This window comes from Lactuca serriola, chromosome 1, assembly GCF_051521515.1.
Source record: "Lactuca serriola cultivar US96UC23 chromosome 1, Lser_US96UC23_V15, whole genome shotgun sequence".
NCBI classification, from domain to species: Eukaryota; Viridiplantae; Streptophyta; class Magnoliopsida; order Asterales; family Asteraceae; genus Lactuca; species Lactuca serriola.
Genome location: NC_136408.1, coordinates 64508422 through 64526108, shown reverse-complemented (window position 1 = coordinate 64526108; position 17687 = coordinate 64508422). Strand labels below are relative to the sequence as shown.

Here is a 17687-nt window from a genome sequence, read left to right as displayed (position 1 = left end):
CTCCAATACACCTTGTGGATGTACCAAAGACCGGTTGGCAAGTTGGATGATCACACCGGTTTTGCTCAATGTTCCTACACCAATTGATTAAAAAATAGAATATGGTAGGACATTTATGGATGCACCTAGATCGAGCATGGCTCGAGGTACATAAAGATTCCCCAATTTGTATGGCACGGTAAAGACATCGGGATCATTGCACTTTGGGGGCATTCTCTTTTGCAAAACCGCAGATACATTTTCCCCAACCTTTACAATTTGGTTTCCTTTCAATTTCTTTTTAGATACACAAAGATCCTTAAGGAACCTTGCAAATCTAGGTACCTTCTTGATGGCCTCGAGGAGTGGGATGTTAATGTGAACTTTCTAGAACATTGGCATAATCTCACTCTCCTCCCGTTCTTTCTTCGTGCTCTTTAATCGTTCGAGAAATGGAGCAGGTGTGGCTTTAGAATGAGTCACGAAGGGCTTCCCTTTGGTTGTTTTATCTTCCTTCTTCTCTTCTTTGGTTGCCTCTTCGACCACTATTTATTCTTCTTCTTGATCAACCGACACTTTTGGACCATCGTAGCTCTTTCCGCCTCTCAAAGTGATGGCACACACGTTGTGCCTTGGGTTCGTTTCAGTTTGGGCGGGCAACTTTCCTTGAGATTCTAGTTTGATTACAGAAATTGCAAGTTGTGAAACTTGTTGCTCTAAGTTCTTTATGCTTGCTTTTGTATCTTGTTGGAAAGTTTGGGTGCTAGTGGCCAAACTCTTCACTATGTCCTCTAAGGACATACTTGATGAACCCTCTTGTTGAGGAGGGTGTTGTGGCTGCCTTGGCTGAAACTTTGGTGGTGGAAAAGTTGGTCTTTCTTGGTATTGATGTGGCTGACTTGGTTGATAACATCCCTGTTGATTTCCTCCCCAACCTTGATTGTTGTTCCATCTTTGGCCATTCTGTGGCTGCTCAAATCCCCTTTGGTTTGACCTGGAATATCCTCCCATGGCTTTTGCTTCTTCATAATCCTCATCTTGAAGTTGAGGGCACATGTCAGTTGGATGCCCCACTTGAGTACAAATACTGCAAGGGCGGGGAGTGGGCTGCACACCCCTGTCTTTAGCCAACATCATTACAAATTTTGTACGCTCGGACAATTGAGCTTTAATTTGAGGAGTTTTCACTTCCTTTATACCTCGGGGTGCATCCGTGTACCATTCTTCATCATGGATTGAATGCTTAGAATCTTCAGCCATGTTCTTGATTAAGTTGCAGATTTTGGTTGGAGTCTTGTCGGGTAAAGATTCGCCACTTGAAGCATTAAGAAGCCTTCTTTCCATTGCAGTCATTCCTTCAATGAAATATTGGAGGAGTTGGTACTTGGTGATTCCGTGCTTTGGACAACGGGCGCAAAGTTTCTTGAATCTCTCCCAATATGTGTGAAAAGCCTCTCTTTTATGTTGCCTGATTCCAATGATTTCCCTCCGTAGGGCTGAAGCTTTCATCCTGGGAAAGTATTTATCTAAAAATAATCGTGCAAGATCTACCCAAGTAGTAATCGTCCCCGGTGGGAGGTCATAAAGCCAATCTTTTGCTGCATCTTGCACCGCAGAGGGGAATGCCCTAATCTTGATTTGATCCTCTGTGACATTGCGTGGTTTCACGCCCACACATACAACATGGAATTCAGTTAGAAACTTGTGAGGATCTTCATTTTCCAGGCCTCTAAAGGTTGGGAGTAAGTAGATGAGCCCGGATTTCAGTTCTAGGTTGGTGGCTGTCGGATATGTGATGCAAAGAGGTTGTTGAGTAACCTCTTGCCTCGACCTTTGACGGAGAGTTTGTTCGGCTCATGGGTTTGGAGGTGGATTCCCTCCATGATTGTCTCCTATGGTGTAAGTAGTGGTTGAAGTTTTGTGGGTGTAGTGTTTGGGATATTATAAGTATGTGAAGATGGTGGAGTGGTATTTTTGGGTGAGGATGGTTGTGGTGAGAGTGAGAGACTTTTTGTTTCGGATGCGGACAAACTTGAGAGGGGTATGTCCTCCTAAATGTTGATTACTGGAGGGTTAGATGATGAAGAAGTCTCGGAGCCCGGTTGCCTCTTACGAAGCTTAGCTTGCTTCAGTAACCTCTTTGCAGTCTTCTCTATCTTCGAGTCAATTGGCAATGGTGTACCTATACGAAAAGATCTTGGCATAAAACAATTAGTAACAACGTGTCCCCATCAACGACGCCAATTTGTTAGATGTGTCAAACCCAACAAATAAAGGGGTACGATATACTCCTTAAGAATCCCACCATATTGCACTAAAAGGTAGTACAAGGCAAGCAGGGTAGATCCACAGAGACACGGGATAATCGGTCTATACCTCTTTGCACAAGGTACTATGTTCACCAACAGTAAAAAGGGAGGGGGTTTAGAATGCAATGATTGAAACAAACAATTATAAACACAAGTAATCAGCTAAATGAGTGAATTAAATGCAGAATTTGTAAGGACTCCAACTTCATGTATGATAACTTAGCAATGTGATTCAAAGATGACACAATATTCATTCAGTTCTATCTAAGTTGGTACTTGAAAGTGTTAATAAGCTCTAACACATCCCATTCACCACATTAATTAACCAAAACAAGCTCTTTGATTAACCCTAACCTTACTAACATAATCTAAACAAGCTCTTAGAATTAGATTAAAAGACTGCATGAAGCTTTATGTGAATGTTCCCAACAACACCCAATACTCCTCATAAGCTCGGGAGTGTAAAAGTGTATGAATAAGATTTACACTAAATTCATTCAATAGAGATCAACTTAATGTTTGTTACTTGTTAAATTTCACAAAACAATTACGGATTTTGCAAAAGAGATAACTTGAATGCCCTAACCTTAATTCAAATGGCCAATAAGAATCACAAATAGAATCAGATATTCGATTGAAGCTAAATCAAATGCATTAGATAGAAATTAAGAACAAACATCATGTCATATGATTGAAGTCACTACCAAGAAGTCAAAACATGAAATTAGAGAAACTAGGGTTCTAGCCACACATGGCTAGAACAAGATCACAAGAATAAAAGATGGAAATAATGTGCAATTACAACTTATAAATACTAGAAATAATGTTTCCAAATGATTACTGGTCAATCCCTTGCAACAACCTTCGAAATCCCCTCTCAAAATGTGCTATAATATGTTCTGTGTGTGTAAAAATGGCCCTCAACCCGTAATATGACAGATACGAAAAACTGCATAAAGTTGGTTTTTGGGTCGAACATGGCCCGTGTTAAAATAGGCTAAACTGACACAGCCCGTGTTCAGCACCCAACACGGCCTGTGTTGATTTGCACTAAAATGAAACGGCCCGTGTTCATCATGGTCAACAACTCCCATTTTGGTCAACATGGCCCGTGTTGATTTTGCAGTGTAAATCCAACACGGCCCGTGTACCCCTCTGATTCTGAATCCAAACTTGATTTTTCCAAGTTTTTCTTTCTTCTCCTGATCATCCTGAAATCTTCACCAATGCTTCCCGGCACCTCCCAAAGCGCATTCCAAGCTTACCTGAAAAAATACATGAAAGTGTGAAAATAAGGTTGTTCTAGAGACTAACATGAATATGATGTAATGCAAGAAAAAGGAAGAACAATTGTGATAAATAGATGCATGAAAAGGGACTAAAAGGTGTGCAAAAAACATGCACAAATTACACCTAACAAAGTTCCACCAGTATTTAGCTCTTGGACATAGAAGACTTTGTGTGTATCTAAACTTTAGGTTTATCGGACAAGCACAAGTGTACAAGCATCCTTGCAGATCCGAGATCTCTCATGCAAACAATTGGATCCCTAACACCATCAAACTCAATTAAACTCTCGATAGGGCATTTCCTTCTCTCTAGATGAAGTTACAGCAGTGACAACTGTTGGATTAGTGTCTAAGTCCATAACTATTTTGGTATGTACTTGACCCGATGGTGCATGGTCGTTTTGGGTTGCCTTCACCAAAGCAACTTGATTGGAGAAATAAATAAAAAGAGAGGTTATTATTATTTATTAATATGTTATAAGAATAATATATTAAAGGAGAAATCATATTTGTTTAATTAATATTGGTCAATAATTAATTAAGAATTAATTTTGTGATCAAGTGTAATTAATTAAACTAGAGGGGCTGAATTGTAATTATGTGATAGTTACAAAATAAGGTAAGGATTATCTTATTAATAGGTTGGACGAATTTAAGGTGATAAGGCCTTAGAATTCGACTAGGATAAGGGTTTTCAAGGCTTATCTTATGGTTACTTGGTGGGCAAGCAACTAGATAAAGATAAGGACTAAAACCCTAATCTCTACACCTATATAAAGACCCCCAAGGCTTATGAATTCGTCCATGCCTTCCCAAGAGGTCCTAGAGACGAATTCAATACCTCCCCTCTCTCCTTATACCTTCTCCATTTGCTCTTGGTGTTTGTAAGCCATTAGAGGAGTGACACTTGTGACTCTAAGCCTTCCAAAGTCAATTCAAGGAGGAATTGGGATTGTTATTGCTACATAACAATCAAGGTAATATCATAAACCTAATTATATGTTAATATCGATTTCCATATGCTAGAATTAGGGTTTATAGTCTTAGATTCAAAGCATCTACAATAGAGAAACCTAGATCCAAGCATTAGGGTTTGTATGAGCACATAGGATGTCTTATGACCAAAACCCATCAGTGGTATCAGAGCCTAGATTGGTTTCTATTATATTGATGCCTTGTATGTTGAAAAAATTCGATTTTTGTGGTTCTGATTGATGGACTCGGCGATTTTCCCCCTACTCGGCGAGTCCATGGGGGTACTCGGCGAGTTTGAGCGTCAGATGGAGCTATTTTTGGGATTTCTTGCTGTTTATCCTTGAGATACTTGCCTTTATCATATTAGATCAATATAAATCCGATTTTATGATATATTTAACTATATTCTTGATCTAATTGAAGATATTTATCAATTAATAAGATAATTGTTTCCTTATGTGATAATTGATTAATTATGTTTGACTAAATTGATAAATTGTTTTTCAAGAAATCATTAAATAAATCAAATATGGATAATTATGTGATTGATTGTTAATTTAGATTATTTGTTATTTGATCCTTGTTGTTATGAAATGTTTCATATTTTCCCCTTTAGGTTTTATAGTTTAAATTTGAACCCAAAAGTTTTGTTGTTTTGAAATTTAAATAGTTAAAACCCTAATGTTTTGAAAAAAGGTTTCAAAACTTGCCCTCAAGTTTTGGAATTTAAATTTTGATTAATAGTTTAATTTTGATGTATATTTAAATTCTAAACCCTAATGTGTTGAAATGTTTCAAAACTTGCCCTCAAGTTTTGGAATTTAAAAGTTGATTAAAAGTTTAATTAGGAATGTTAAATTCTAAAACTCTAGTATAGTTTTGAAAAGGTTCAAATCACACCCTTATGGTTTTATTAATTAATTAAGGTGTATAATTAAAAGAGGTTTAATAAATCCATAAAAGTTTAGGTTTGCAATTTAATTGAATTAAAAGTATAATTGTTAAATTAGACCACCTAGTATTTTGAAAGTATAAAATACACCCTATACTATATATAACATTAAAAGTCTAACATTATATATATAAATATATATATATATATATATATATATATATATATATATATATATATATATATGAGCAAAAGTCAGTCTTACCGTTAGTAGGCCTCATTCACGAAGCTAGTCTATAAGGGATGTTTAAGGAAATTGCCTATAAAATGGCGATTGAATGGGTATCCACTCTTACCCACCGCACTCTTGACTAGTGGAGGGTCGTTAGCCGAACGGGTAGGATAGGACAAAACCTTCCATTATAAGTATAATAAAGTATAAAAGTAACTAAATGTTTTCATAAAATTCCCAATCTTAGTTACTTAGGCAAAAGTGAATTGATGCAATTCCATGAAATTACACTTTGTGACCTTGCAAAGACGTTAGTGGAACGTGTGTGGTTTACCGGCACACTAAATGGTTCTAAGCAAAGGTAGCAAAGGGTGACTCAATGTTTGTCATAGTTCGGTGGAGCGTGTGTTGTTTACCGGCACATTGAATAGGTGACTGTAACATGTGAGGGCACCATGTAAGTTTGCATGGTTATTCACACCCGCTTTGTGATCCTCGGCATCCTAGTCACTAACAAGAGGGGCATATCGATATTTAAACATGCCATTGAAAGTTCAATGAATCTCAAAGGATCTAGGAGTTTTCATAGATTTTAAACCTAAATTCTTTTTCGTTTTTTCGTGGTGAAAATTAGTGAATCGTCATTCGCTTACATTCAAATATTCTGCAATTAGGGTTACGACATCCCTCTCCCGAGTTGTAGAATATTGTGTTGGGTCCTAGCCTTAGTATTTCATTTGGGTGGTTTACTAAGGACTCAATCTATCAACTAACTTGAATTCATTTTCTCCTGTTTTGTAGATGTCAAAGTTCGACAACTATGGTCTTCCCAAATCCCGTGGAACAAGCATTCCACATGAAGATGGTATTCCACGATTCAATCGAGGAACGAGAAATCATGCTTCACTTCGTCCTCCTCCTCCTATTGTTCTCCCCAACCCACAAGATTGAAGAATTGAAAGGTTCAATATCACTAAGGCCCTATTGGAAATGAAACATGAAGATGGTAAACCCGTGTGTGCCCACGTTCTAGGAATGAAATCACACATTGATAGGTTGATAATGTTGGGTGTGTCATTCCCAGATGAGTTGGCTGTAAATTGGGTTTTGCAGTCACTTCCTAAATCATATAATGAGTTCAAAAGAAAGTATTATATGATGGATCATGACAACAACCTCATTGACCTAACTTACATGCTCATTGTTGCTGAATCAGAAATGATTTGGCGAAGCAATGGAGCGTATTTGTTGGAAAAGTCAACCGACCATGCTTCCGAGGACGTTCTAGGAGAACCGACCTGCGTTTACTGCCAAAAGAAAGGGCGTTGGATACAAGTCTGCCCAAAGAGCCTGAAGAGTCTAGAAGATGGGAGAGTCAAAGAGTATGGTTGCACTTCAGGTAAAATCCACTATCTAACTCCATTAAGTTCCTATTCATTAATTCTTAATACATAATGTAATAAGATTGCATTTGAATGTTTTACATGATCGGTGAAAAGAAAGGAAGCTTGGTGAAAGAGCAAGATGAATCTAATCACAAGGAATGGATCTTGATTGCATGGACTTGAAGATTAGATTTTGAGCTTAGATAGTTATGATAGAGTTGTTAGAAATTTTTCTTTTGAAATTCATAGTTTTCAATGGATTTTGCATTGTAAGGACAAATGTTTTCCGATACTTTTATAAATAAAATAAATTTTCGTTTGACTTATTTATTTATTTGTTTATTTCCTTGCAATGAAATCGTTATGAAAATTGGTGTTTGCATATTTCTACAACAAATGGATATGATTCTTATTTATGGTGTTTATGGAAAAGTCGAGAATTTACCAAATAGGGAGAGTTTCTCATCGCCCAAGTTTCAATTGGACAGAAATTTGGAATCATGCAACTTGGTTGCACGATGAATGAGAAATTTCATATTTGGAAATTAGACTAATTCATTGACAAAGTGTCAAGTGAAGGACTTGGAGATCGAATACACAAAGTTGCGTGTTGATCAAGTCCACCATAAGAGTAACAAAGATATTCTGAATTGATTAAAGGGTTTAGATCAATAGCATAACGAATAAGAAGAATCAAGTAGGCAGAAAGATAAAAGTTTCTCCATTCTAAGAAGATGGGAGAGTACCTTTTATGCTTTATGATAGGTTTTAATGATTAATAACCATATCTCAATTGATCATCTGAGTGAGTCTTAGTACAATTGTATGTCTAAGAAGAGGGATCAAGAATTGAAGAAATGGTTAAATCAAGAAGTCAATCATACTTCGTTCCAAAACAAGTCTCATAGTTAAGATTGTGACAATGAGTGATAAGTATTAAGAAGGTTTATAGCATTCATCAATTGTGGAAAGTTGTGATGTCTTGGATAAGATAAAGACCAACTAGGACCAAAGTTATGAAGTGTTTTGTCTTGATAAAAGCTACACTAACTCTTGAATATTTGTTTGTCAAGAAATGTTTATTGACAAGAGAATCTTATATGTCAAGGAGTCAGTGGGAGTCTTAATGGTCTTGAAAGGTTTCAAGAACAAATCAAATAAACCTTATCGATCATCACTAGCACACGAGTTGAGGTTTACAACCTATCGTGTTGACATTATTTTGTTTTTGTGCCAATCCAATCGAGTTAATTATGCATGTGAGTTCTATGAGTTCTCATTTTGAACGCATAAAAGGCAAAGCACCTTAATCAATGAAAGGTACATTGATAGGAAAGGGTGAGCTGCTTAACTACTTGGAAGACATGGTGGGCAGCTGTGCTACCATAAGGCAAGAAATCAAGATTAAGAAAGTTCGGTCCATATGAGTTTGAATTTGTCGTAAACTTTAGTTTTAACAAATTCACATGGATAGGAACACATACACCGTTTAAATCTAAGTGTCATAAGATTTCCTCCTTCATGAAAATGATTGTGAGGAAATTCTTTCACTAAGAGAGATTTTAAGAAGATAGTGATTGTAAAAATGTATTCTCGAATTCGATTATGGTTACGGTATCCCTTTCCATAATTTGAATTGTGAGGTTTGGCAATTAGTCTTAAGTGTTTAGACACACATATGAACTATCGAAGGCAAAGGTGTATAAGTTCAAGAAGCCTTGATAAAAGATTATCAAAGCACTAAGTATGAGAAACATGAACTTAAGAAATTCAATAAGCATTGTTTTTCTGAAAGTTAAGATGTTTATGAATACATGTCGAAGCTAGTGGGAGCATAAGTGTTATGTTTTATAATAATCATCATGATAGTGGGAGCATAAATGTTATGATTGTATGATTATTAAGGCACGTATTGCAAGTTGGCAATATTAATTATAGAAAACAAGAGTTATACCTTGCAAAGTCATAAGGGTTGTAAAGTTGTTTTGCTATAATTAAGGGAGAGAATATTATGCTTCATTTCAAATCTAAAGGTTTAGGTTGAGAAATGTTAATAAATTTAGTCAAGGGTACATAGTGTGTTCTTAAAATTTCGATTATGATTACGGCATTCCTCTTCACAATTCGAATTTTGAGAACATAGCAAATAAAACATTATGCGTCGTGTCCCATACGCTTCGGTTATAGGATCGATTGCAAATGCTTTAATGTTTGACCATTCTAAAATTTTCCAAAATGTCTAGCGCATTTAGAGGGAAAAAGGACTAGAATCGGTTTTGACTAAAAAATAATTAAACAACTATCAAAGGACAATCCAAAGTTCGACGAGGATTGGTCGTTGTGAGTAGTTGGAAGTATAGTATTGGAATATATGGAAATGTTTCCATATTGGATGGACCATATCGACATTTTTATGAATAAATAAGATTCTATTAAGAATGAGTTGTCATATGGAAAATATGGAAGCGTGTCCATATTGGGAATTGAATATGGAAGATTCATGTCTAGATTAGAAACTTTTATGCAAAAGGATGTTCAAAGGAATGTACTTTGAGTGAGAGACATCATATCTAAGGAATTGTCTTGTAACAATTTCCGATAGAAGACTTTGTAATATCATTGACAATAGTCTTTGTGACTTTGGTGCAGTGATATTACGAAAGGATCATTGCATAAAATGTTAGAATCTAGCATATTCTATAAGTAGCAAGAATTTGATACTCTAACACTTATGAAAAAGGATTTGGAGTTGTGAAATGAGAATGATTGGAAATGTGCTCAATTTGGTCTATTTCACAAAGTAAGAACCATAGGTAAACATTGTGTGCATGCTAGGAGCATGGGACAAGTGTAATAATTCAAGTAAGAAGTTGATTACCCGAAACAACAAATAATGAGTAATCGATATGGTGATAAATAAAAGGAGTTTTATTTATGCTCAAAGGATTGAGGCCATATGGGATTAGTATTATTCTTGTGTTTCACATTTGCATGTTTTGACTTCCAGAATAATTGAGTTTATTAAGAATAATCGAATTATTCAAACGGGCCACAGTCGTTCATATGTTGGAAGTAGATATGAATGAAGACTGTCGTGAATTGGTGTGTGGATTGTCTAAAGAGCATTAGACATAAGCAAATGTTTGCTGCAACGTTCATGAGTGCTTATGAATATGAATTTGAGCATTGGATTAAACCCACGCTCACTTGGATCACTCCATGAATTGTATCACGAGTGATTGGTGAGACGATAACATCTTATATTCTTGAAACCGATATGTGTGAGTTGTATCTTGTAAATCGGTTGCACATTGATAATATGTAAACGCACTAGTAACTTGGTATTATAAAACATATTGTTGTGTGTGATTCGGTGAATGAGTGCAAGCAAGCATTGTATCAAAGTTTATTCGTTCCTTTTATCCAAAGTATGATAAAAGCGATACCTTTGGGCCCCTCGATGATTTTGTGATGACAAACGTAAATGCTCGGCCGGGCTAGGGCTAATTTGATTTGTTCAATTAGTCAGTCGTCATAAATCGTGAATCGAGATATAGTACAAAGTGAATGATTTGAAATCATATCTCATATGATATCTAGAATGAAGGAATATATGATCCCTTATCTAAGGACACGCGTATCTGATATGATCAGAGTTGACAGCGACTTTGGAAAGCTACAATTGCAGATCATGATCTGAAGTCATACGCATAATAGTTATTAGACTTATCCAAGTGGGAGACTGTTGGATTAGTGTCTAAGTCCATAACTATTTTGGTATGTACTTGACCCGATGGTGCATGGTCGTTTTGGGTTGCCTTCACCAAAGCAACTTGATTGGAGAAATAAATAAAGAGAGAGGTTATTATGATTTATTAATATGTTATAAGAATAATATATTAAAGGAGAAATCATATTTGTTTAATTAATATTGGTCAATAATTAATTAAGAATTAATTTTGTGATCAAGTGTAATTAATTAAACTAGAGGGGCTAAATTGTAATTATATGATAGTTACAAAATAAGGTAAGGATTATCTTATTAATAGGTTGGACGAATTTAAGGTGATAAGGCCTTAGAATTCGACTAGGATAAGGGTTTTCAAGGCTTATCTTATGGTTACTTGGTGGGCAAGCAACTAGATAAAGATAAGGACTAAAACCCTAATCTATACACCTATATAAAGACCCCCAAGGCTTATGAATTCGTCCATGCCTTCCCAAGAGGTCCTAGAGACGAATTCAATACCTCCCCTTTCTCCTTATACCTTCTCCATTTTCTCTTGGTGTTTGTAAGCCATTAGAGGAGTGACACTTGTGACTCTAAGCCTTCCAAAGTCAATTCAAGGAGGAATTGGGATTGTTATTGCTACATAACAATCAAGGTAATATCATAAACCTAATTATATGTTAATATCGATTTCCATATGCTAGAATTAGGGTTTATAGTCTTAGATTCAAAGCATGTACAATAGAGAAACCCAGATCCAAGCATTAGGGTTTGTATGAGCACATAGGATGTCTTATGACCAAAACCCATCAGTGGTATCAGAGCCTAGATTGGTTTCTATTATATTAATGCCTTGTATGTTGAAAAAATTCGATTTTTGTGGTTCCGCATGATGGACTCGGCGATTTTCCCCCTACTCGGCGAGTCCATGGGGGTACTCGGCGAGTTTGAGCGTCAGATGGAGCTATTTTTGGGATTTCTTGTTGTTTATCCTTGAGATACTTGCCTTTATCATATTAGATCAATATAAATCCGATTTTATGATATATTTAACTATATTCTTGATCTAATTGAAGATATTTATCAATTAATAAGATAATTGTTTCCTTATGTGATAATTGATTAATTATGTTTGACTAAATTGATAAATTGTTTTGCAAGAAATCATTAAATAAATCAAATATGGATAATTATGTGATTGATTGTTAATTTAGATTATTTGTTATTTGATCCTTGTTGTTATGAAATGTTTCATATTTTCCCCTTTAGGTTTTATAGTTTAAATTTGAACCCAAAAGTTTTGTTGTTTTGAAATTTAAATAGTTAAAACCCTAATGTTTTGAAAAAAGGTTTCAAAACTTGCCCTCAAGTTTTGGAATTTAAATTTTGATTAATAGTTTAATTTTGATGTATATTTAAATTCTAAACCCTAATGTGTTGAAATGTTTCAAAACTTGCCCTCAAGTTTTGGAATTTAAAAGTTGATTAAAAGTTTAATTAGGAATGTTAAATTCTAAAACTCTAGTATAGTTTTGAAAAGGTTCAAATCACACCCTTATGGTTTTATTAATTAATTAAGGTGTATAATTAAAAGAGGTTTAATAAATCCATAAAAGTTTAGGTTTGCAATTTAATTGAATTAAAAGTATAATTGTTAAATTAGACCACCTAGTATTTTGAAAGTATAAAATACACCCTATACTATATATAACATTAAAAGTCTAACATTATATATATATATATATATATATATATATATATGAGCAAAAGTCAGTCTTACCGTTAGTAGGCCTCATTCACGAAGCTAGTCTATAAGGGATGTTTAAGGAAATTGCCTATAAAATGGCGATTGAATGGGTATCCACTCTTACCCACCGCACTCTTGACTAGTGGAGGGTCGTTAGCCGAATGGGTAGGATAGGACAAAACCTTCCATTATAAGTATAATAAAGTATAAAAGTAACTAAATGTTTTCATAAAATTCCCAATCTTAGTTACTTAGGCAAAAGTGAATTGATGCAATTCCATGAAATTACACTTTGTGACCTTGCAAAGACGTTAGTGGAACGTGTGTGGTTTACCAGCACACTAAATGGTTCTAAGCAAAGGTAGCAAAGGGTGACTCAATGTTTGTCATAGTTCGGTGGAGCGTGTGTGGTTTACCGGCACATTAAATAGGTGACTATAACATGTGAGGGCACCATGTAAGTTTGCATGGTTATTCACACCCTAACACCATCGAACTCAAGAGGTTTGGTGTTATTAAACTCTCGATAGGGCATTTCCTTCTGTCTAGATGAAGTTACAGAAGTGACAACTGTTGGATTAGTGTCTAAGTCCATAACTATTTTGGTATGTACTTGACCCGATGGTGCATGGTCGTTTGGGGTTATCTTCACCAAAGGAACTTGATTGGAGAAATAAATAAAGAGAGAGGTTATTATGATTTATTAATATGTTATAAGAATAATATATTAAAGGAGAAATCATATTTGTTTAATTAATATTGGTCAATAATTAATTAAGAATTAATTTTGTGATCAAGTGTAATTAATAAAACTAGAGGGGCTGAATTGTATTTATGTGATAGTTACAAAATAAGGTAAGGATTATCTTATTAATAGGTTGGACGAATTTAAGGTGATAAGGCCTTAGAATTCGACTAGGATAAGGGTTTTCAAGGCTTATCTTATGGTTACTTGGTGGGCAAGCAACTAGATAAAGATAAGGACTAAAACCCTAATCTCTACACCTATATAAAGACCCCCAAGGCTTATGAATTCGTCCATGCCTTCCCAAGAGGTCCTAGAGAGGAATTCAATACCTCCCCTCTCTCCTTATACCTTCTCCTTTTGCTCTTGGTGTTTGTAAGCCATTAGAGGAGTGACACTTGTGACTCTAAGCCTTCCAAAGTCAATTCAAGGAGGAATTGGGATTGTTATTGCTACATAACAATCAAGGTAATATCATAAACCTAATTATATGTTAATATCGATTTCCATATGCTAGAATTAGGGTTTATAGTCTTGGATTCAAAGCATGTACAATAGAGAAACCTAGATCCAAGCATTAGGGTTTGTATGAGCACATAGGATGTCTTATGACCAAAACCCATCAACAACAATAGTGGTCGTTATAGCAACGGTACTGGCAATGGTAACGTACCGTTCATCAAACAAGGCTACTAGTTTAGTCTCAATAGTTTCGAACATTTATGGAATTATCTCTCTTACAGTCGTTGATACCGCCGCCTCTATCCAATCACATATCTCAGGCTCGCTTGGTCCAAACCCTTCAAATCTAGAACCCGAACCACTTTCTCTTGTGATCATTACTATGTTGAAGGTGTAATGGGAAGGGGTTAATATGAATTCTAACTAAATCTAAAGGGATTTTCAAATCCTCTCCAGTTCCTTTGCAACTTTATTGCTCTTCTTGATTCCTATATGGATCATGTGCTTCCAGTAGTACGATTCTATACTACCTTCCACACCAATCCATACTAGAGCCAAGAATTGCTCCAAGGTTTCCAAGTTAGTACATTCTACTATTTATTAGGACTTTTCACACACATAGTGTTTCAAGGACCTATTTATTTCTTTCTTGGACTTTACTAGGTTCTTGTATCTCTACCAACACCATACCTTACAAATATATGCCCTATCAAGCATATATTAAATTTTATAGACAACCCTACCAGGATTCCTTCGACTCTTTTCCACTATTGGTTGAGGAATAACTTCTACTAATATTAACTAGCTATGTGGCAAATACGATTAAATGCCTCTAAAATCAAACAGTCTGTCGATTGAAAGATCTGAAACTGCGACGATTAGACTTAGACGAGAGCTGCAAAATAGCGTTAAATAAGGCAATCTAAAACTATTTAATTTTCGTAGCATGCAACCTAACATATTTTTTGAATAACTAATTTAATATTAATATAGGTTCTAAGTAAAAAATAACAAGAAAATCCCTAGGCTATAAGGCATATTAAGCATCAGGCAATTCTAAATGACTATTCCTGAAAAGATCCATAACTTACATACTAGCATGCATTTCAAACATTTCATATATTAGTAACATAACCAATATGAATATTTTGAGAATCACTATCCTTTTTTAGCCTTGGTTGAATGTACGTATCAAATTCTTTCATTTTTGTATTATTTTTTTTTATGAAAATATTTATTAATAACTCAGATCCTTAGTTTGAGTCTGGAATCACATGAGTGTTCATCCAGTTCGCGCAAACTAGGGCTATAACACCAACTTGTAACGTCCCGATTTTAAACCAAAATTTTTCATTTTATTTATTAAAATATATCATAGTGTAATTTACATTATGCAGATACATGTTGTGAATGCGTGTGTGTATAGTCGAACCTTGCCCATCTCACAAATCAACGAAGTTCCTGAAAGACATTTATAAACAATTGGGTAAGTGCAACGCTTAGTGAGTTCCCCAAAATATCATATATCATAGTACATATACATGCATACATATAATGGCTCACGGTCTTCCATTAGTATGTATACTTAAGGTCTACACGCCATTTCATTAACATGGGTCTATGTGTACTTACGACCTACGTGCCATTTCGTTAACATGCGGGCCTATAGGCTCCCAGACTCTTTAAATGTTTCACCATCATCCCCTAACTAAGTCTTTAATTACAACAATTATGCACATAGAGACTGCACTTTAGATTCTACTAGTACAGGCGTAGTTATACTTTCTACTCTGCCGATTTACTTTTAAAAAAATAAAGACTATTCTATCAGTTCTACTTTAGTAGTTCTCAATCCTAACATACATGGACATGTACTGTAATACATAGCATAGTGAGATACCTCACCTGGATAGTTTCACATAAGATTAACATATATGTATAGTGAGATACCTCATCTGGATAGTTTCCCAGAAGATTAACAGCTTTCTGGGCGATCCCACCGGTGGTCAACGCACCTAACGAATATTAACCTATAATACTATACTTATTACTCCCTATCGGAACCTTGGAACGGAAGGTTATATCTTTTAGTAATCCCAATGAATACTGAGAGTTTTATCAAATAAGGATCATCCATTCAGGACAGTTGGGAGGCAGGACCATTTTGATATATAACCTTTCTCAAATCCAACAACCAAGGCAACGTGACCATTCTAGACAATTCTCCCATAAGTACATCAATCAGTATAATAACTTGGAATTACTGACGAATGTAGCATTTATAGGTTCCTAGTAACAATTATAATTACGAAAATAAGCTATCCTAAAAGCTTAGTAAGCGTAGCTGCACATACAGAGGTATCTAGCGAAAACCGGGATTTATGTTGGCAGGACTCCGAATAAGAGAGGAAGTTAAGAAATGATGTGAGGAAGAATGGAAGGTTTGAAAGCTATTTATAGGCAAAATTCCAGCATACACGTCATCCACGCGGTCGGTTGGGTGACGTGGCTCCTGTGAAAATGTTACGCATAGCGAAATTTGGGTGGCCTGTCAGAGTGTGTCATGCCTCCTATTGTCCTGCGCCGCGCACACACGTATTTTCAGTTTTTTTCTTCAAAAAACCATATATTTTTTTGTACGAGCTCTGTTTTTGACGACTTTTATATCCACACGTAGCTATCGACACGATCTATAACTTTTGTTTAGACTCTCTCGGCTAATTCTCATTTATTTTTAAAGCAATTATTTTAACAGGTTTAGATTGTTAAAGTTCATATAAAGAGTCATAACTTATTCATACAAATTTTGTTCTCGACTGTCTTTATATAGACAAAATCATATCGAGGAGATCTTCGACTCTCGTTTAGATTGTTTTTACTAATAATTGGCCAATCTTGATTGTGGTTTATGTGTCGTATACTACTATGCTAAAACTTCTAAAAATCATAACTTATTCGTGCGAAATCAGATTTGGACGATCTCTATATGCACACTCGCGGTTTTACGACTACTACGACTTTTGTTTAGATTGATTAGGCTAATAAGTAACCTATCTAGAATTCACTTTTTACCATACGATGAGTTTTTTTGATTTAATCACTTCGAAGAAGCAAATCTTCTTCATATGAAGTTGGATTTACACATTCTATATATCTACGGAAATCTTATTGACGTTATCTTGATATTTACGATGATTATTTTGGCTCAAAAGTAAGATAGTTCTACTTCATATTTCATAATAATTGATTAATATTACAATCTAAAAATGTAGTAAAAATAGGGTGTTACAAAAATAAGTTCAGTAGACTATGTACCATCGTTCCTTATAGAAAGCCTCTCCTAAATCATGAGACATCAGTCCTTCCATGTCGTCCGCCAATACATTGCTCATTGCTCGCAAGGAAAAATCGGCTCTAATTGTGGCTCATCTGATCAGAGGTTTAGAATATCAACATATTATGCCCACAATCTCTCTTGTAGTGCCCATCCCTGTAACTTTTGTAGCATCATGATCCTCGACACACTCCATCGTGGGTTTTCCACGGTTGTCGCGCCTTGGGAACCTTGGGCTTCCTTATCCTAGCTTGGAAACCTTGAGTCGCTTAACTACCGGTTGAGTAACGACCTGGTCCTAAATCAACTTTCTTATCTCCCTTCTTGATTACCAATCCCACTTTTAGAGTTAGGCTCTTCGTCTCCCCAAAAAATGGCTGCTCCTGTCGAAATGAGGTTGTAAACTCATGACCTGTCATGGTCTCCATTTTGGGAACCATAATATATTGTGTAATCAACTCTCAATAACTCTTTGTTGCATGACACAAAAGTACTAAAGCAAATCGAACCCTCACTTCTACGAGGCAGAGATTGGTGTACAAGGAAACCTACATTTGTTAAATCCAAAACGCGCTAAGAACCCTAACATTCCTCCCTTCAATGGTGGG

At 35.5% G+C, this 17687-nt stretch overlaps 1 protein-coding gene across 1 annotated transcript; it reads right to left on the bottom strand.

Moving 5' to 3' along the window:
• Window positions 1-528: 528 nt before the first annotated feature.
• On the bottom strand, window positions 529-1488 carry LOC145056418 (uncharacterized). Its single transcript, XM_079004198.1, has one exon. It carries the CDS (start codon window positions 1486-1488, stop codon window positions 529-531), a length of 960 nt encoding a protein of 319 aa, XP_078860324.1.
• Window positions 1489-17687: the final 16199 nt, after the last annotated feature.